The 19,972-nt window shown below is 44.8% G+C and overlaps 2 protein-coding genes across 7 annotated transcripts in view; one reads left to right on the forward strand and one right to left on the reverse strand.

Annotated features, from left to right (window-relative positions):
• Positions 1 to 11,832, forward strand: part of MCRS1 (microspherule protein 1) — a 60,243-nt gene extending 48,411 nt beyond the window's left edge. For all 6 annotated transcript variants that reach the window (XM_030196800.1, XM_030196799.1, XM_030196795.1 and 3 more), the window contains exons 12-15: positions 1,181 to 1,263; positions 1,732 to 1,819; positions 10,632 to 10,759; positions 10,928 to 11,832. In XM_030196800.1, coding sequence (XP_030052660.1) covers positions 1,181 to 1,263; positions 1,732 to 1,819; positions 10,632 to 10,759; positions 10,928 to 11,014 — 386 coding nt within the window. In that variant the 3' untranslated portion in view covers positions 11,015 to 11,832. The remainder of the gene's footprint in view (positions 1 to 1,180; positions 1,264 to 1,731; positions 1,820 to 10,631; positions 10,760 to 10,927) is intronic.
• Positions 11,833 to 12,657: 825 nt separating this feature from the next.
• KCNH3 (potassium voltage-gated channel subfamily H member 3) overlaps positions 12,658 to 19,972 on the reverse strand; it is a 73,750-nt gene continuing 66,435 nt past the window's right edge. Inside the window, exon 15 of the mRNA XM_030196802.1 lies at positions 12,658 to 14,758. Within this exon, the coding sequence (XP_030052662.1) occupies positions 14,144 to 14,758 (615 nt within the window). The 3' untranslated portion in view covers positions 12,658 to 14,143. The remainder of the gene's footprint in view (positions 14,759 to 19,972) is intronic.

The following is a 19,972-nucleotide window of genomic DNA, read 5'->3' on the forward strand; positions in this document are numbered from 1 at the left end:
CAGGTGCTGGTATTGCCCCATGTGTCCAGGTGCGACAGGTGCCCGTTTCGCACTATGTGGCTTTCTCAAGGGATGAGCGAACTCTGGACAGTCCTCCAGCCTCTTCGTCAGCTCATGGCTGTTCTCCAATCCCACGGAACCTCTCCCGTCTCCAAGGATTTATTAAACAATTCTTTAAGAGGACCCGCCAGAAACTCTCTGAGCTCCCTCAATATCCTGGGGTGGATCCTGTCTGGTCCCACGGCTTTGTCCACATTTAGATTTTCAAGTTGTTCATACACACTCTCTTCAGTGAATGGTGCTCTATCCATTCCATTCTCATTTGTGCTTTTGCCTGTCAATCGCAGTCCTTCTCCAGGATTTTCTTCTGTGGTAACAGAACAAAAGTATCTATTTAGCAAATTTGCTTTTTCTTCATCATTATCTACATAGCGGTTCGCAGCATCTTTCATTCTCACAATTCCCTCTTTAGTCTTCCTCCTTTCACTAAAATACCTGAAGAAATTTTTGTCACCCCTCCTTACCTTTCTAGCCATTTGTGCTTGCGCTTTCGCCAGACATATCTCTCTCTCTTGGCTTCTTTCAGTTTCATCCGGTATTCCTCTCCGTGTTCCTCTTCTTGAGTTTTTTTTTGTATTTCAGGAACCCCTTTAGCCTTTATTTTCTCAGCCACTTGCTTGGAGAACCATATCGGTTTCCTTTTTTTCTTGCTTTTATTTACTCTCCTTACATAAAGGAGAGTAAATAAAAGCAAGTCTCCGGAACCTCCTTAACTCTCAAAATTGTTGCATCTTGAATGATTTTTTTTTTTTTTTACATGTTCCATTTTTAGGAGGGCAAACTTGTTGGCTTTCTCTAGATCAGTTATCTTGCACTTCAGACCTGCAGTGTTATCAACATTTTCTTTTATTTTCCACTGTGGCTTATCTTATTATTGTCAGCTTGCAGTTGCTTCAGACCAGTCTGTATCTCTCTCTTTCTCTGGGTCTCTAACGAACACCCCAGACTATTCTTAGCGGGGAGGTACTATAGCAAGTGGTTTATTTTTTCACTATTCTTGAAACTACAGTATGCTGCCTTCTGGGAGGAGCATAGACCTTAGTAAAGAGTCCATGGGTTTCTTTAAATGTGGTGTTCTTCATTAATGACTGTTCTTCTTTTCTTTGTGCTCTGGTGGCAGGGATGAGTTCCCCAGATTTTGATAATCAGACGTTGGCAGTGCTGCGGGGCAGGATGGTACGCTACCTGATGCGGTCTCGTGAGGTGAGAAACAGCTGACCAGCAGGACCCAGCACTCATGTACATATACCTGCTGCAGCTTTATGCCAAGATGAGGAATTCCAAACGTTGACATGACTTCTGACTTGTCATGTTGGGCTTGTTCAGCATAATCCTTAACCTTATGTATTGCTGTTCTCAGCTGGGAAAGCATGTTTATTTATTTATTTTTATTTATTGCATTTGTATCCCACATTATCCCACCTCTTTGCAGGCTCAATGTGGCTTACAATTCGTCGTGGATATTGGAAATAGAAGAGAATATACATTTGGTTTATGGAGGGTTAGGGTTGTAATATTTTTTAGGTTCTGTTGCTGTGCTCTGAACCCCTGTGACACTTGGCTCAAGAGTTCATATTCTGACCTGCACTCTGGGACTCTCATATGTCTAGTTGTAAAAATGGTTTTCTTCTGACTCTGGGGCCTCTGAACATGATATTCTTTGCTCCTCAGATCACTCTGGGAAGAGCTACAAAGGATAATCAGATAGATGTGGATCTGTCATTGGAAGGACCGGCTTGGAAAATTTCAAGAAAGCAAGGTAAGAGCCCCCTTCCATCACTGGCTCTGGGACACTGGTATACAGTGCTGCTTCTGCTGCCTGCTGCACATAGGCGGTCGGTGGCCCAACTGTTTGGGGAGGCTAAAGGGGGCGGGGTTAGGGGTGGGGCCAGGGGTAGGGCTTACATCCATAATTGTCTGACAACACAGAAAAAAAATAAGTAAAAATAAGTTACAATTAATACCATTTATTACATTTAGATATTAAATATGTATCATATGTCAAAGAATAAAGTGGTTGCTCAAAGCATGTACTAACCACAATTGCTCAACTGTAAAACACTATGCACAAATTTATGCAAAAACACACTCAGAACCTTACTGTACCATAACACTGGGCAGACCCTAATAAACCAATATACCACCCATACGGAAAATGCAGACTGTCAACAATATGAAACAAGGGATCATAATATCACAATTCTCATGCAGAGCCACAAAACACCCTTTTAGGGTGGATAGTATTCACAATGAGCTCCTTTTATGAACGACTATATGTAGATCCTTCAAGAGGTAGTGTGTCATGATTTAGGCTCTAAAACCCTTTCTGATGTTTTGGTGCCACCTCAGTAAGGCCAATACACAATCTCTCCACTGCAAAACACTATACACAAACTTGTGCAAAAACACACTCATAACCTTAGCAAACCATAACAGCACTAATTCCAAGGACAGGACGAGCTACAACCTTATGCGTGGAAAGGCAGCACTGTAATTACACTGGGCTCTAAAACACCAGTACACAACCTAGTGAAACAAAAAAAAAACCCAAAATGGGCTGTAAATACTACACACTAGTAGAATACTGCACCTTGATTACACATGAAAACCACATGACACAACAGATATGAAGGCAAAACTGGAAAGTTACCTCAAGAAGTCAGACTCAGCATGGAGCAATACTAGAAAAATTGAAACTTACATGCAAAATATCACAGATGCACATTTCCAAAAGCTGACATATTCCAGTTAATAAATTTCTACCTTTGTTGTCTGATCATTTAGTTTTTCTATTCGCTTTGGTCCCAGTGTCTTCTGTTTTATGCAGTGTCTTCTTTCCATTTGATATTTTTTCTCTCACCATGTCCACCATCCTCCTGTGTCCTTATGCGTCCTGTCTACCATCTGTAGCCCTGTCCCTATCCTTCAGTATCCCGATCCAGCTCTTAAATTCAACAGTTTTCCCTCCATCCATATCCAGCATTTCTCCTCACTTCCCTCCATCCATGTGCATATACTTCCCTCCCCTCCATCCATGTCCAGTAACTTCCCTCTTTCTCTCCTACCATTCTATCCAGTGTCATCCCTCTTTCTCTCTCCATCCTTCCACCCATTATCCTCTCCCAATCCTTCCGTTCATTGTCTTCCTCTATCTCCCCTTCCTTTTAGACAGTTCTCTCTCTTGACCATTTTCCATTCAGCATATCCTCTCTCACCCCATCCTTCCAGTGTCTTTCCTCTTTCCCTCTGTACCAGTTTCTTCCCTCCTTCCAGCATGTTTTCTCTTTCTCCCTCCTTTCATCCAGCCAGCATTTCTCAGTCTGACAGCTAGGGTCTCCCCCAGTTTCTCCCCAGCAGCTTCTCTCTCTCTCTCCTGCCCATGTCCCCTCTTTCTCTCCCCATCTCTTTCTGGCTCTCCCCTGCTTTTTTTCCATGTCCCTGGCTCTCCTCTGCTCTTTTCCATGGCCCCTCTTTCTCTCCCCATCTCTTTCTGGCTCTCCCCTGTTCTTTTCCATGGCCCCTCTTGCTCTCCCCATCTCTTTCTGGCTCTCCCCTGCTTTTTTTCCATGTCCCTGGCTCTCCCCTGTTCTTTTCCATGGCCCCTCTTTCTCTCCCCATCTTTTTCTGGCTCTCCCCTCCTTTTTTCCATGTCCCTGGCTCTCCCCTGCTCTTTTCCATGGCCCCTCTTTCTCTCCCTATCCCCCTCTCCTTCTCTCTCCTCCTACCGTTTCCATACGTTCTCTTCTCTTCTCTCCCTCCAGCCCGGGCTTCTTTACAGCAGCTGACAGAAGAAGAAAAAGAAGCGCGGGGCCGCAGCAGCGTTCAGACATGCGCTGTCGGCTCTGCCGGTCCTCTGCCCCCGGAACGGGAAATTGACGTCAAGGGGCAGAGACCGGCAGAGCCGACAGCGCATGTCTGAACGCTGCTGCGGCCCTGTGCTTCTTTTTCTTCTGTTATGCTGGCTCCGAGAGAAGCGTCTGCCGCTGCGCTGCTCAATAGAAGCGGCGGCAGCAGAAGATTTCGTCGTCGAGAGTCTCGGGGTACATTTGGAGAGGGAGGCAGGTGGGGCCGCCGTGAAGCTCACAGCTGGGCTGGGGAGGCTTAGCCTCCCCAAGTCTCTTATACGGGGCGCCTATGCTGCTGCACCTATCTTTTTATTATACTTACAATATGTATGCCTCCTTACTAAAGGTGCCTTAAACCACAAGACAGGTAAAAGGAAAAATGAGCTGTTGTAATGAGCAAGAGCAGTGGTATATGGAGGGATTAGGCTTATGGATAGGTCATCTCAAAGGTGTTCCTTTTGAGTTTATTAAGAGGGATATAGGGGCACATCTTGAATGGCAGGAAGTGGGTTATTGCAGTGAACCCAGGGCAGTGAGGGAGAAGGCATGAAAGTGGAAAGGAGGTTTTTTGGAGCAAGGAATACAGAACAGTGTGTGAGATCAGAGTAAAGAATTTAACAATGGCACAGAAAGTTGCTAGATGTTGTAATGAGAGGGGAAGCAGTAAGGGGATTGCAGAGCAGAATTTTGGAGATAGTTGCAGAGGGTGAATGGTATAATCAGGAATAATTGCAAGCTAGTGTAGTAGCATTTTCTTTTCCAGATTTGACAATGAGGAGAGAAATCTGCAAGGTGGATGTTCAGGAAAAAAAAGGATTACCATCTTTGTATCTGAAAAAAAAAAAAAAGAGAAAAGACAGAATGGTGTTATGAGAATGGAGGAAAAGGTCTGAATCCTTTGTCATGCCCGGACTTTTCATGGAGTTGGTTGAAGAATGAGGAGGAAATTCAAGAACAGAAAAGTAGAAAGGAGGGCAGGAGCAACATTTAGGACCTCTTTTATTAAGCTGCAGTAGCTGCGTGGCAATACAGACGAAGCCCATTCAAAGTGAATGGGCTTTGTCGGCATTACCACACCAGGAACCACTAGCGCAGTTTGATAAGAAGCCCTTAGCGGCAAGATCAAAACTTTGTTTTGTAGGACTGAGGCTGAGAAAGAGGATAACATCTGGGGAAGGTATAGCAACTGAATGGGAAAATAATGGGTAAGAGATGGAGGGTAATAGAGCTGAAAATAAGGTGTATTTGATTATCATCTGCAAAAGATTGGTGAGCGCAACCAAAGGAAAGGATTGAAGGTGGACTCTTCATGCGGGAACAGAAAAGAGGTGCACTGTGCCCTGTTTTCCCATCTTTGTTAGGCAGGTTATTTAATTTAATTCAGACATTTCTATTCCGTCTGTACAAGATAGTTCCAATCAAAATACAACAGAGTGCAGAATATAGATGCTAAAATCACATTTAAAACAAATCTATACATAACACGCATTCAAATATCCCCTCAAAATTTATGGAATAGATCCATGTTCAGGTTTTGATGGAAGCTTTCTGCTTGCTGTGGTAGTGGTAAGGCTTTCCATTCAACTGCAGTTTTATACTGTATAGATTCTCAAAATTAGGTTTCAGTGAACAAATATGAGCTGCAGGGAAGCTAAATGTGTACAGTTGAGTAGATCTGATAGACCTAGTAGAAGGTAACAGCCTTAATGAACCCATTAGTTACTCTAGGACTAGCCCATACATATTTTAAAAGCAAAAAAAAGTGTAAATCAGATGTGTGCTTCAATGGGTAGGCAATGTAAACATATTGAAAATGGGGTAGCCTCTTGTCTCCTTGCCCTTTCAAAATCAAATTCAGTGCCACATTCCGCATAACCTACAAATGATGCAATAGTTTAGCAGGCAATCCTAAATAGCAAATATTACAGTAACCAGAAACCAACAGAATCATAGCCTGAACAATCTGTTATGAATTATCTTTAAAAAATGTAGTTAAAATATTTATTTTGTATTCACAGTTCTAGGCAATGTACAATAAAAATACATAAACTTAATTAACAATATTGAAAATAAAATTATAACAAAAATAATTAAAATTAATCAGACAACATCATTCCAAACTTTCTGTACAACTGTTGCTGAAAAAGTTACCCATATAGGACTGGTTTCAGTAAATGGCACTTGAAATTCAACACAGATTCCTGCACCTAACTTTAGGAACTAGACTTATGCCTTTTGAAACATGGTGTAAAAACAGGCACCCAAGTTAAGTGCAATGAGGCTGTTGTGATTACAGGCGCAGCTTATCAGAATGCCCCCTGACATGCCCATGGCTGCATCCCCTTTTGAGTTACACGTTATTACAGTTGAGTGCCATGCCTTATAGAATAGCGCACAGCCATTCATATGCAAATTTTAATGAGAGTTTAGCATCAATAATTGAGAAGAACGGTGAATAAATATGTGGATAAAGGTGAGCTGGTTGATAGTGTTTCTGGATTTTCAGAAAGTTTGTCAGAGGGGGGCAAGATGGCTGACAGAGTGGAGGCTTGTTAACATCGCTCCTATAGCGTCTTGATTTTGGAATGATTTTCTGTGGGAATATCAATGGTGAAATGCAAGGGCAAGGTGCGGATGTTTCCATTTGCAGATTCGCCTGTGCCAAACCTGGTCCAACAGACGTTGACTGGCTTGTGACTCCGGTTACTGCATCGACCCAAGAACAGGAGCTGGGTGGTGGAGATCCCTTTTCTGCAGCGTTAGACATCATGCTGAGTCCAGGATCATTGAAGACTCCTCTCAGACCTGGTAGTGCTGGCGGCTCAGAGTTGCAAGAGAACGCTGCTGAAGCCAGAAGTGCAGTCACGGTGAACCCGCCTGATTGGTGCTGCAGGAGCTGGCATGTCCTCTCCTCAGGCACTTTTTCTGGAGATGGCAGTAGCCGTTGAGGGAGGTGATCTGGATGTCCAGCTGGGAGAGGAGGAGTTTGGAGAACTTGCATGCTTGGGACCGGTTACTATGAGTGGACACACAGATTTGAGAGAGGTACTGGCTACCGTCAGATCTTTGGAAAGTACTATGTTACATAAGTTTGATAGAATTTTGGAAGGTCTTGGAGGTCTTGACTCTCTCCAAACACAGATACATACCCAGGGAGAGGTTGTTAATTGGATTTCAAATTTAGAGAGAGCTACTCAAGAATTGAAGACTATTCCGGCTGGTTTAGTGAAAGACAATCTTGTGTCTCAGAAAAAAACTGGAGGCGTTAGAGAATTATGAGAGACGTCTGAATTTGAGATTTTTAAACTTTCCAAATTCACCTATGCTCTCACCTTTTGGAGATGTTAAAGAAATATTTGACTGAAGTCCTGAGAATATCTGTGGACTCTATGCCACCTATTACTAGAGTGTATTATGTTAGAAATTTTGTTCAGGCCCTGAGAGGGCAATAAAATTAGGGCTTGTCAGTTTTAATAACAGAATTCTTGGAAAGTTTTGGAGAGGTTGTCACCAAAGCCACCTTAATTGCTACTTTTGCCTTGGACCCAGATCACCTCTGGGTCCTTCAATTGTATTTCTTCTTTAAGGATCAATTATTTGTTGGTCAAAAATTAATGCATTTCCTGACTTATCCAGGGCCACACGAATGAGGATGAAGGCCTGCTCTTAAACCTCAGGTTTTGGCCTTGGGAGCTTGAGAAATTTCCTGCAATTTTCGTTATAAATGTGTTATAAAATTGGGGGCTTAGGTTTATTCTTTGGTTGACCCAGGACATTTAAATAGTTTTGAGGAGGCTAGGAAACTGCCAATTCCGATTGTAGCATCCTCTCCCATAGGGAATGTGGTGGACACAGAATAGTTAGTCTTCTATGTATAAATGTTCAATGTAACTGTAGTCTCTGGAACAAATTTCCTGTTCGTTTTCTTAATATATTGGAATAGATTCTCCTTTCCATTTTCCTTTACCCCTCTCTCTTCCTTTCTTTTTCCTTTTATTGAGGTTGTATATGCTGTCAAAGTCTGCATTTGAATTTCTTCTTTTGCTTTTGATTGATGTTAATTTCTTGGAATAGATGGCATTTTCTGTTGCCGTGTTCTACTTGAGAAGTAATATAAACTTGTTATAAAGAAAAAAGAAAGTTTGACAGTGTCCCTCATGAGTAAATTAAAAAGTGATGGGATAGGAAAAGGATAAAAGATAGAAAACAGAGTAGGGCTAAATGTCAATTTTCTTGGAGAAAGGTGAATAGTAGCAGCGGTGTGCCCCGGGTGCACGCTGCAGGAGGGATGCAGGGAGCAGCTGTCAGCTCCGCCGGTTCCTTGCTCCCTCTACTGTTGCTTCCTGTTCTAGGGCAGGGGGAGCAGGGAACCAGTGGAGCCGACAGCTGCACGGCTGCTCCCAGCACCCCAGCAGGTAAGAAGAATGCACCGGGGAGGGAGGGGGCTTGGAGGTTATGCACCCGGGAAGGGGGGGGGGGGGGTGCACAGCGGCGATCTGCCCCAGGTGGCATCTGATCAAAGAACACCACTGAATAGTAGGGATGTGCATTCTTTTGGAACAAGATGGGGTATGTCAACATTTCCCATCTACTTTCATATTATTTTTATTCACAAAATGACAGGAAAGAAACTGATACTTAAAAACAAAATATGCTGTTAATAGTGTGCACTTATCCAAAATCGTACATGCTATTTACAAAGAGGTGCAGCCTTGCAAAAGAGCACATATTCTTAGATATTGCTTCCATAATTATTTATTTATTTTTATTACATTTGTACCCCGCGCTTTCCTACTCATGGCAGGCTCAATGCGGCTTACATGGGGCAATGGAGGGTTAAGTGACTTGCCCAGAGTCACAAGGAGCTGCCTGTGCCGGGAATCGAACTCAGTTCCCCAGGACCAAAGTCCACCACCCTAACCACTAGGCCACTCCTCCACTCCACTCTAATGACAAAACAAAGTGCCAGTTCCTGAATACAATGCAGGAAACAATATGGCATGAACATTTTTGGGTTGCACACCCCCAGGGATCTGAACCGAGACCACTGTTTTTTAACGCATTTATGAATGATCTGGAAATAGAAAGAAGTAGTGAGGTGATCAAATTACAAATGACAGAAGCTACTAAAATGGTCAATAGTCTTTATCATAAAGATCTTTGGGGTGGGAGGAATGACAGGAGAAGAGACATTTTACATATTTCTATGAAATAAATGCAGAGGAGGCAGGCCTCTGCAAAGAAGCTCTGGAACAAGGGGACATAGGATAAAGATGAAAGGGGACCAACTCCGGAATAATCTAAGTAAATACTTCTGTACAGAAAAAGTGGTGGAGCTGAAAAAACATGGGACAAGCATAGACAAAGGATGATGAAGGGATTATAGAGCTTAGCAGTTGATATGGATGGACAGACTGGATGACCCATATGGTCATCTATTGTCATTTTCTGTGTCTCTGAGACAATTTGTATTCAAAATTGAGAAATTGTAAGAGCACCTTGCAAACCTGAGAGACTGGGCAAATAAGTGGCAGAGAAAATTCAGTGTGAACAAGTGCAGAGTAATGTATATAGGTAAGACTAACCCACACTATAGTTCCACAATGCAAAGTTCCACCTTACACATTGCCACCATCACCACCAGGAAATATTTCTGGACATCTTTATGGATAATAAGTTGAAATTCTCTGTTCAATATGCAGCAGGGGCCACAAGAGCAAAGAGAATGCTAGGGATTATTAGGAAAAGAATGAAGAATAAAACAGAATATCATAATACTTTTTTGTTGCGCCGTGTTTCAACTGTACTTTGAGAATTATGTGCACTTCTGGTCACCACATCTAGAAGATGTACAGAGAAGAATGAATAGTTCAAGGTGAGTTTTTTATTCAGGTGCTATAGCTATTTTTTTGTACCCAAAGAGCTTAGTCTAATATTGTCGTATCCGAGGCAATGGAGGTGTGGGGGTTTATAGAACACTGCCCCTCACCCTTAAGAAAAGTCCCTCTCTAACTAGCCTGGGCCACCTTAAGCACTGATACCACCCTGGGAGGAAGTGAGCTGGGAGGGCCGGAGTCAATACCTGGGAATTTAAAAGACAGAGCCAGGCTAAGGTTAAGGAGGGCCCAGGGAAGGAAGAACTGAAGCACACATCTATATGAGTTTACTGAATGTGTTTAGCTACTGTGACCTGGCTGAGATAAGCCTACTCTGTTTCTTGTTAAGACTTGCAAGCCTTGCTGAGGTCTGGCTGGAGCCAGACCCGAGTCTCAGAAGGCCTAAGAACTTACAGGATGTGCTTGGGGCAGCGTAGCCCCACCAGCCACAGACTGCCTGGCCTGCTAGCCCGAGGCCCATTTGAGACTATTACTAAATAAGAAAAACTGTTGCATCTGAGGTTCCTGGCCTGTGAGATAACAGGGCCTAGGTGAATAAAAGCATTTACTTTCACCTTTATATGCTTTTCTGCCTGAGTTATTCCCAGGGCCATACCATAACCCTCGCCCGGGGGCTCACAGGAGGGTTAAGTGACTTGCCCATGCTCACAAAGAGTGTCGGTGGGATTTGAGCCCTGGTTTCTGTGGTTCACCCACTGCTCTTATCTGCTAGGGGTTACTCTGCTACCATGTGGAACCTTGTATATAATTTGATCTTCCTTGTATTTGGCTCTGATCATGCACTCTTCCTTTTACAACCCTTCTCTACACAGCTTTTCCTTTCTTCCAGGTGTCATTAAACTGAAGAATAATGGTGATTTCTTCATTGTGAATGAGGGGCGCCGACCACTGTATATCGATGGCAGGCCTGTGCTGGCAGGCAACAAGTGGAAGCTGAGCAATAACTCTGTTGTGGAGGTGAGGGTAACGACTGTGACTCTGGTCATAATCCTTTTTCTTGTAGATTGCTGACCTCACACCTTAGATATGACATCACTTCTTAAACCTGCCTTTGGTTTTTGCTGCTTTCTCACTTGTTGCCTCCCTCTTTTTCATCCTTTTTTTTTTTTTTTTATATCATTGTAGATTGCCTGCCTTCGCTTTGTGTTCCTCATTAATCAGGATCTGATCGCACTAATAAAAGCTGAAGCTGCCAAGATTAATCAGCAGTGACAGAAAAGGAGATAAGACCCTGTTACAGTAGCAGTGAAAGGGAGGGAGATGTGCCCTCAAGGCAGCATCTTGAAAGGCAGGTTCTTCATTCTGCAATGGTATAGAGTGCTACCTCTGACACCAATCCTGCAACTTGGGACATTTCCAGAGAAGGAAAACAAACACTGGGTGCTGCTGAATTTTTGGGGGTACTCGAATCCTTTTTTTTTTTTTTTTTTAATTCCTGGACAAGCAGGGAATATGCTGACACAAAAATAGGTGAGGTCCTTCTGACATTAAGTTCATCCTGGCATAAACAAGAGCTTTCTGCAACACTGAAGCACAGTCTGTGGTTCCTGACATTTAGCCATAGAAAACCTCAAAGCTGGTAATCTTTTACTAATACGGAGAGGTAGTAGAAAGGTAAAGACCCCCAGCCCCCAGAGTTCTCCTATTTGTTCCTGTGGGATGCGTGTGGTAAGATGAAAGTGGGAGTAGAGCTCTCAGCAATTAGAATCTGGTTTAGAGCTGCCAGCCTCTGAGGCTGAGGACAGAATCTCTCTTGGACAGCAGGTTACCATGGAGCCCCAGCTCAAGGGTTTTCCTACCTCCAGGGACAGTGCTGCAGCACAATCATCAGGTGCAATGCCACACTGTATTTTTCTGGCTCCGGCTGTTACAGACCCTGCTTGTTCTTTTCCACATGCAGGAGACATCTGTTCCCTGTCTTACTCTTTGTGTCCTTTTTTTGTGTGTTGTGTAGACATGCACAACAGCTCTGAGCCCTGCCTCCCTATTCCATGTGTGAGACACTTTTAAGCTGTGGAAGGTACCTTTTCCATGAGTTTGTATTATATTAAAAATTTTTACTTTGTTTAATTTGTAAATGTAAACTTTTGCATTAACAATTGTCTTACCTTGTTACTGTCTATTTTAAAATAGGAATGTGGCAAGCTATATTTAAGGAAAGAAAGTATGTCAGCTAGGCCATGGCTGCTTCAGCCAGTTCTGTACTTTAAAACATCTATAGATTTATTGTGCAGAGGGGTGGTGCACAGTAATAACTTAAGATCCATTAGAAATTGTTTATAAGGATGCTGGTATTTAAAGCTGCTCAGTAAGAGTCATATTAGTCACACTTGAACCCTATTGGAGCAGTCAGGTCTCCCTTCAGCTTTGCACAAATGATCTAGTCAAAGGTTTCCACCTGTTTGGTTCTGTATCAAGGCCCCATGCAGCTGGAGAGCTAGTACTGTTATAAGCCTCTCTAAACACTGTGTTTTAGTTGTGTGCTGACACAAACAGGAGGCTGTTTGTTTTAAATGAAAATACCCCCTCTCCAGTAGCATAAGCTCTGAGGCCGCCTTCTTCTCTCTTCCCCCTCCCCACCCCACCCCAAGATGGCAGCAAAACTCCACCGCCGCAGAGATGAAGCATGGCAAACATAATTTTCTTTTCAAAAAGTTGCTGCACCTACGCCTTCAATGACAGTATGCTGCCTTGCCCCTAGCAGTTAGGAGAAGGATATGAGCACCTCACCTGCAACAGCCAGGCAGGTCTCTCCTGGCTGTTACCAAGAGACTTCTGCCTGGCACCTGGAGGTGAGGCACTTAATGTGCTTCTTTGGCTGCCAAGGCGTTGGTGGAAGCCAGAGGGAGGCAGCACAGCACCTTTTCTTTTTTTAAACGTAAGCTATGTTTTCTGTGCTCTGCCTCCAGTGCAGCATGGGTTCACCGGGTAGCCTTCTTGACTGCCCCCTCCCCCCCTCCACTCCCTGTACTGTGAGAGCTGGGTGGGTGGAATTTATGCCACTGCCCTTCCCCCTTTCTTCTAGACTAATGAAGCAAAAATATTTTCAATCTACTGACCAATTCAAAATATAGAAACATAATTTTATTTTGTACAGCTTCCCATTACACAAATATAACTCTGGCAGATTTCAGAAGTAGAAAGGGAAGACCATTGCAGTCCACCAGAAGTAATATTCGCTGTAAGAAAACCAACAGAGCAGAAAGGGGAGAGATGATGCATTTACATGAGGCCAGTAAAGGATTCGTGATGGCCGGGGTGGGCCTGAGGATTTGCCTCTTCACACATTTGTTAGCCTAATACAGGCATCATCTGTACTCCACAAAGTGTGGAGGTTCTGTTAGTAACACACAGTAAAACCTGCATGCATAGGTGGTAGCCAGTGATCTGTAGTACTGCTAGGGCTTTGTCCTTTGCTGCTGGCAGCTCTTTGTCCATCATGCTCTGCAAGTGTCCATTCCAGAAGCAGGGGGGGGGGGGGGATGTATCCATAGCTGGCTGTGGGTTCTGAGATTGGAAGCTTCCTCCTCCTCCCCCCCCCCCTACTTTCTGTATTTCTTTGTTGTGCTTCTGGTCCTGTGTGATTTGCACAGGGCTGCTGTTGGGGTATGTTCAGTGCATTGTGGCTGTTCTGGTAAGTCTTGAGGCTAATTTGGCAGAGCCCTGTTTTCTCTGTCACACAGTACAGAATTGTTATCTCCCCTGATGGGTATTGTATAGCTGCAGGGGATGTGCATAGACTGGATTTCTGGGCACTACACCGTGTCCTGTTTTGGGTTTGAGCATAATTCATGGTAGAATGGAACCGCCTTGCAGGGTTCAGGGTCTCTAGGCCATCACTATAGCTTCCTTGGCACTTCAGGCAACAGCAGAGGGCTGCCAAAAAGGTAAAGTTTGAACTAGGGCTCACAATAGAGTCTGAGTGAGTTCCTCCCTCAGGCACAGGCATAACCAGGGCCTGCACACATTGTAAATCAGGATCATTCCAGCTGTTGAGTTCTGTTTTGTTTTTTTAGACTTCTTTGTGCGGAAAGCAACTTCAGCCCACTGCTAAAGCTGAATGAAATATATTGGTTCATAATATTGTTGCTTCTTCCAAGGTACCTTTCACCCCTACCCAGCGGTGGTGAGTGCAACTTCTGTTGTGTGCTTTGTTTGTAGGGATTCTTGCTAGTCTCACCTTCCCTACCTGAACAGGTCCCCTTCTGTGGGATACCTCACCTCCTCTTCCACTCTGGGACTGCCACTGGCCCCTGCAGCAAAAGCCTTTTGCCTTTCAATTGAGCAGTGCAGTGACACCCGCATGGAAGTCATCACTACATGGTTTCGTCTCCTATCGCCTCAGACACCTGTACTTTCCTCACAAGACCACGCTATTGTGCAAGGGGGGAATTCTTCTGCCACACTGTCTTGCTGGGTCAGATCTGCCATCTCTAGGCTGTGTGAGTCCCGTGGCATTGGGTTGGTTGGAATCTCATGGTCTGTATTTGATCTGTCAGTTGGTGGCCTGAGACCAAGGTCACTGGTGTGGAGTCCTTGGAGTGATGTGCTATCAGGCTGTGGAATTACTGGACTGCTGTTGCTTACCTCTCCATCAGTCCCTGCAGAAGAGCTCCAGAAGACTTTACAGTGAGGCCATGGGGAGCTCTGGGAGGTAGGGGTACCCCATAACCAAGGAGGTGGTGTTTGGTGGCTTCCACCTCTGTTCCTGTTGCAGGTTGTGAGGCAGGGGCTTGGGGAACTATGCAGGTAAAAGGCCTGGAGTCCTGTGTCTACCCGCAGAGGCTGCAAAAGGGGAGGTGCAGAGCCAGAACCTCGGCTGGCAGGATAAGGACACTCTGGCCCACTTTGGAGGTAGGAGGTTGCACTGCGAGAGACCAGGAACAGCTGCACAGCTTGCCTGAGAGTCTGCAGGCCTTCTCGCATCTGGAGTACCTGCTCTGAGAGCTCAGACACCTGGAAAGGAGAGAACAGAGGCAAGTCACAGGAAAAGGCTACTTTGTTGTTCTGCTTATGCAGATACAGAATCTTTATATGCAGCTGAAGCTCTTAGATTTTTCAACTTTTAGCTATGTTTTGAGCATGACACATTGGATACTAGCATCCCCCACCCCCTCCCCAATTTAAACCTAAATTTTCCAACTAGCTAGTATTTAGCAGGCTTGACTGGTGGTGGTTAAGGGCTGATGGCAGAACCTTTAAATCAGTAATATAGATGCCAGCAGTTTGCTGACTACTTGCCTCTAGTCTCATTCAGTATGTGAGGATAGTTGTTGGGCACAGTGGCGCTAGCAGCAGAACTGTAATGGGTGTGAGTGCGTGTGGGGACTGAGTAATGTCATCAACCTCCTATAGCTGCTTGGAAAGGAAATCTTGGAGCCAGGACCATCACAGAGACAGTAATAACTTGAGCCTGCTCCTAGTTCACTCCAAGGACCAGTCCCAACAGCTTCCCCTTTGTTAGGAGCAGTGAGGTAGGTGAGTGGGTGTAAAAGCCTTTTAATGAGAGGCAGTGGTGAAAGTAAACACAATAGAGGAGAGGTTAATTTAGATTTTTTTGGAAAGATAAGTTTGGAACAGTATTCTAGTCACCCCACCCTTTGTGACCTATTGGACTATTGAGCTCTCATTATACAAAGAGCCTTGTGTAGAAATCCAGCAGAAATTGATGCCATCTACAACACACTTTAGTGTAAAGATGTTCCATAGTTGAGCATCGATTTTATTTTTGTTACATTTGTACCCTGCGCTTTCCCACTCATGGCAGGCTCAATGCGGCGGGTAATGGGGGGTTAAGTGACTTGCCCAGAGTCACAAGGAGCTGCCTGTGCCGGGAATTGAACTCAGTTCCTCAGGACCAAAGTCCACCACCCTAACCACTAGGCCACTCCTCCGCTCATGTTTTCTTAAGAACCACTGTGTGATCAGTCCATCCATGCAAAGATGTCTACTTGTGCAGTAACAATCATGCTTAATTGAGTGTTCTGAACAGCAGGTTGTATCTGGTGTCACTGGATTGCAGTGGAGAAGGAGGAAAACTTGGGGTTGTAGGCAATCATAGGGCAGGACCTAGGAGGATACACTGTGAGGTACAAGTATGCCAGCATTGCTTGTTTCTCTGCCTCCCCCAGATGATATCAAGGGCTTCCCCAGCTGCTTGGCTGTCTGCCCCTGTGTTGTCAGGTGGGGGGGAGGGGGCTTTCAGTAAGAAGGAAATTCCCAAATGAAATCAGAGGCAGTGTGAGGGAAGGCAAGTAAGGTGCAGAAGGAAAGTGCAGCCAGCATTAGAGTCCCCCCCACCCCTGCGCACCCACACCTGTTTCTCAACTCCTCTAAGCTGTTCTCTGCTCTTGGACAAGTTTTGCTATTGAAAAATGCAAGCAAAGTGCTCCAGACTTCACAGAAAATTTTGCACGTTAGAGGTAGGCTCTCCTTGCTCTGCATTGCTCAGAATGCTGATTTTATTCCTAATCAGCTCATTGTAAACATTTGCATAGGATTATTGTTTCCTTCTACTGCGATTGGTAAGATGGAGGCAGAACCCCTTTGTGCCTTACTTGCTAAATAACATGCACGCTTAAACTGGATAGAACAAGTCAAAATCAGATGTTCCTAGCACAGTAAACTTTGTGCATCGCCCCTGAGTAGCAGTGGTTTGGTGACATCACTTCTGCATAGGGTCCTATACAGTGAGCTAGAATTTCTCAGTTTTTAGTAGGTGGATGGTAGTCTGGATCAAGCCTGTGATACTTTTTGGGTATCTGTGATAGATATCTGGGAGATAGAGGTTAGGCCAATGGGTATTAAAAGGGGGGGGGGGGGGGACATTTTAAAAAGCAAATAAAAAAAATGAGATGGAATTGGCTAAGGCTGGGGAGTGCTAAACCTGGTGGTGCCAAGTCACGCCTTCCTTACTATCCTGATTGGGGTGTGTGGCTGTAGTACCATCTGCTCTCCTATGTTTTGGGAGGGGCAAATGTAGGTTCCTAAAGCTCAGCTTGAATAAAGTTTATTTAAGGGCCATGGCAGGCAGCCAAAATAATGCCAGGTGATGAGGGTGGCTCCTTTTGCCATGGATGGATGTTTAGGTAGAGGGAAGGATTAACTTTTCTGGTGCTTAAGGCTGCTGGGGGGGAGGGCAGGCAGAGGGAACTGTATAAGACAGGGCAGCACAAGCCAAGAACATCAGGTGATGTGGGGCCTGTGGCAGCCACCACTCTGGTTTCAGGATGTGTCCAGTGAAGAACAGGATCTTTGTCTACTACTACTACTTAACATTTCTAGAGCGCTACTAGTCTATCCCCATATACTTGTTTGAGGGTATGAGGAAACCAGTCAAGGTCTTTCCAATCCATAGGCAACCAAAGATGTGATTGCAGCTGAGTAGGACATGCCAGATCCCAGGCTAAAGGCAGGTAGAGCCATGGCCAGGCTCTGTCGAAGAAAAGAGGTTGTGCCTACCAAGGTGGATGCCGTAGTGTCTGCCATAACAAAAAAAAAAAAACCATCAATTCTGGTTGAGGGAGATGCAGGATCCACAGGACCAATGGATAGAGGGTCCTGTTGAAGCAGTCATTTGAAGTATTGGTGCTAGCCTTGCAGGCAGCAACTGTGGTGGTAATGTGGCTCATGCATGTCCATGGTGGACTCAGTGGTTGTCAGAGGGGGATGCCTGCAGGGTCCACAGATGGTCTCTGAGGTGGTGCACCCAGAGTTAGACTCCGTTTTAGCAGACACCTGGTATGATTTGCATGGGCAAAAAATATGGCCATGATTACGGTGGTGTTTTGCTTGCTGTGGTTAAGGAACTGGTCAGAAGATGTGGCTTCTAAGATGCTGCTCAGCAGGTTCTCTTTTATGGGTAAGCTACTGCTTGCAGAAGCTAGTAAAGGAACTTGGAGAGTCTATGGTACCTAGGCTGTCAGAGGATTGGCCTCATGTCTGGCTTAGTTGCTGAAATAAGGGAGCATTTTTGGAAAGCTTAGAAATATCAGGGGGAAGCTGTTGACACCCCATCAAACTAGGTTCCTCTCCAAAGGGCAGTCCTTTTGGAGCAGTTGCAGAAGAGGCCAGCATGGGGATACAGGGTGCACTAAAAGTGCCTATGGTAACCAGTAGGTTCAGGGGGCCCATTCTTTGGTTCTGCTGGTAGACTGATGTCTTGGGTGTTTTTACCAAAGATGGGTACAAATCAGCTTTGGACCAGTGGATGCTTAAGGTTATCTGCAAGGGGTATGCCCTCTTAACATAGCTCCTTCCTAATGCTTTTATAGCATTCCCCTGACTGCCATTCAAAAGGCAGTTATGATCAGATAAACCTGGATAAACTGGTAATTCCAGATGTGGTTGTCTTCTGCCTGGGCTGGTTCCAATCACAAAATGGCTGCCAGGTACCGCCCACAGCAGTCACAGCAGCCATTGTGATGGAGCAGCTGAACAGGGCAAGAACAAATAGGGTTTGTTCCTGCCCCTGCAGATGCCACTAGACCATCAAGTCTTCCTAAGGTAGACCAAGGGAGGGCTTATGGATGGTGTGGGATGGGGGAGAGAGTGAGTTTTGGGTTTCAGCTGAAAATACACAGGCATTTTTTGGCTGAAACCTAAACCTTGATTTCAGCCCAGTTCTGGTACTGAATCTGAAACCAAAATTCAGTTGACTTCTACATTGACTCATGGAGTGTTAGGAGTTGGGATGAGCCATCAATTTTGCCAAAAACAAGATGACTCCATCCAAATCTTTAGAATAGCTAGATGCACAATTTGACATATGGGCTGGGAAGGATGTTCCTAACCAAGGAGAGATGTCAAAAATTTAAATCAAAGATCATGGTTTGCTCCATGTAAGTTGGCCCAGGGCCCGGGCTTACCTTCATATTCTGGGGTTAGCCTTGGATTTGGTACCATGGGCAAGTTCTGTACCTTTGGTCCACCCAAATCCAGGACCTTTTCAATAGTGGGTAGCAAGGTTCAGATTAGATTAGTGGTTACAGGGTATCATCACATGGTGAGGAGTAGATCTGAGTTGAACACTAATGATGACAGACATAAGCTTGAACAGGTGGGAGCCCATTGCCTGAGGAATGCGGCTCAGGGGCACTGGTTCATGGAGGAAGCAAGGTTGCCCACCAACTGACTGTAGGTGAAGGCCATTCTTTTGGTGCTTCAGGTTTTCCTACCATTTGTGCACCAAAAAGCTATGTATAATTTATTTATTTATTTTAATTTGGCTCAATCTCCTCCCCCCCCCCCCCCAGGTGTAGCTCAAGGTGAGTTACATTCAGGTATAATAGGTATTTCCCTAGTGGGCTTACAATCTAAGTTTGTACTTGAGGCAACGGAGGGTTAAGTGTCTTGCCCAAGATGGAGCTACACTGATTTGAAGCAGGCTTTCCTAGATCTGTCTGCAGCTCTAACCATAAGGTTAATCCTCCACTTCACTTTGTTGAACAATGCAACAGCAGTAGGATGAGTCACAGGACTTTAGTGAGGGTAACACCTCCTACCCTGGAGTCAGCTTGTAGTAGAAGCATTGAACTTGTTTTTGTGTTGGATGGAAAAACCTGTCTGCTCTATTGGCAGTTCATGTCATAGGGGTAGAAAATGTACAGGCCCAATCCTAAGCAGAAACACACTAGACCCAGGAGAGTGGAGGTTGATGAACGAGTCCTTCAAATGACTTGGCCAGTGCTATGGGATCTCAATCTTGGACTTGGTGGTGATAAAACAAAATTGCCTAGCCCCTCATGTTTTTTCAGCTACAGAAGAGGGCAGGGTTTGGTCAGTATAGAGGTTCTAGTTCAGCCATAGCCTTGGGGATGGGCTTCTGTATGTGCTTCCCCTATGGCCTGTAGTAGGCAGGGAGCTCCAGAGAAGTGGAGTTGTTACCTGAGCCTGGTAGTATTGGTGACACTGAATTGGCTCAGGTGGTTGTGGTATGGGAATCTCATGAGGCTAAAGATGGGGAGCTCCATTGCCACTGCCAGAAGCTAAGGGCTTTTGTTTCAGTGGCTGATTTGTATGCTGGATGTGTCACAGTTCTCTCTTAAGGCTTGACTCTTAAGAAGTCAAGGTTCAGGAAGAAGATTCAACCTTTTCCATTTTAGGAATAGGTCAACTTTTCTGGTGTATGTCTAGATATGGAGGAATTTAAGGCTTAGTGCTGGGATATTA

Source organism: Microcaecilia unicolor, chromosome 3 (assembly GCF_901765095.1).
Source record: "Microcaecilia unicolor chromosome 3, aMicUni1.1, whole genome shotgun sequence".
Lineage (NCBI taxonomy): Eukaryota > Metazoa > Chordata > Amphibia > Gymnophiona > Siphonopidae > Microcaecilia > Microcaecilia unicolor.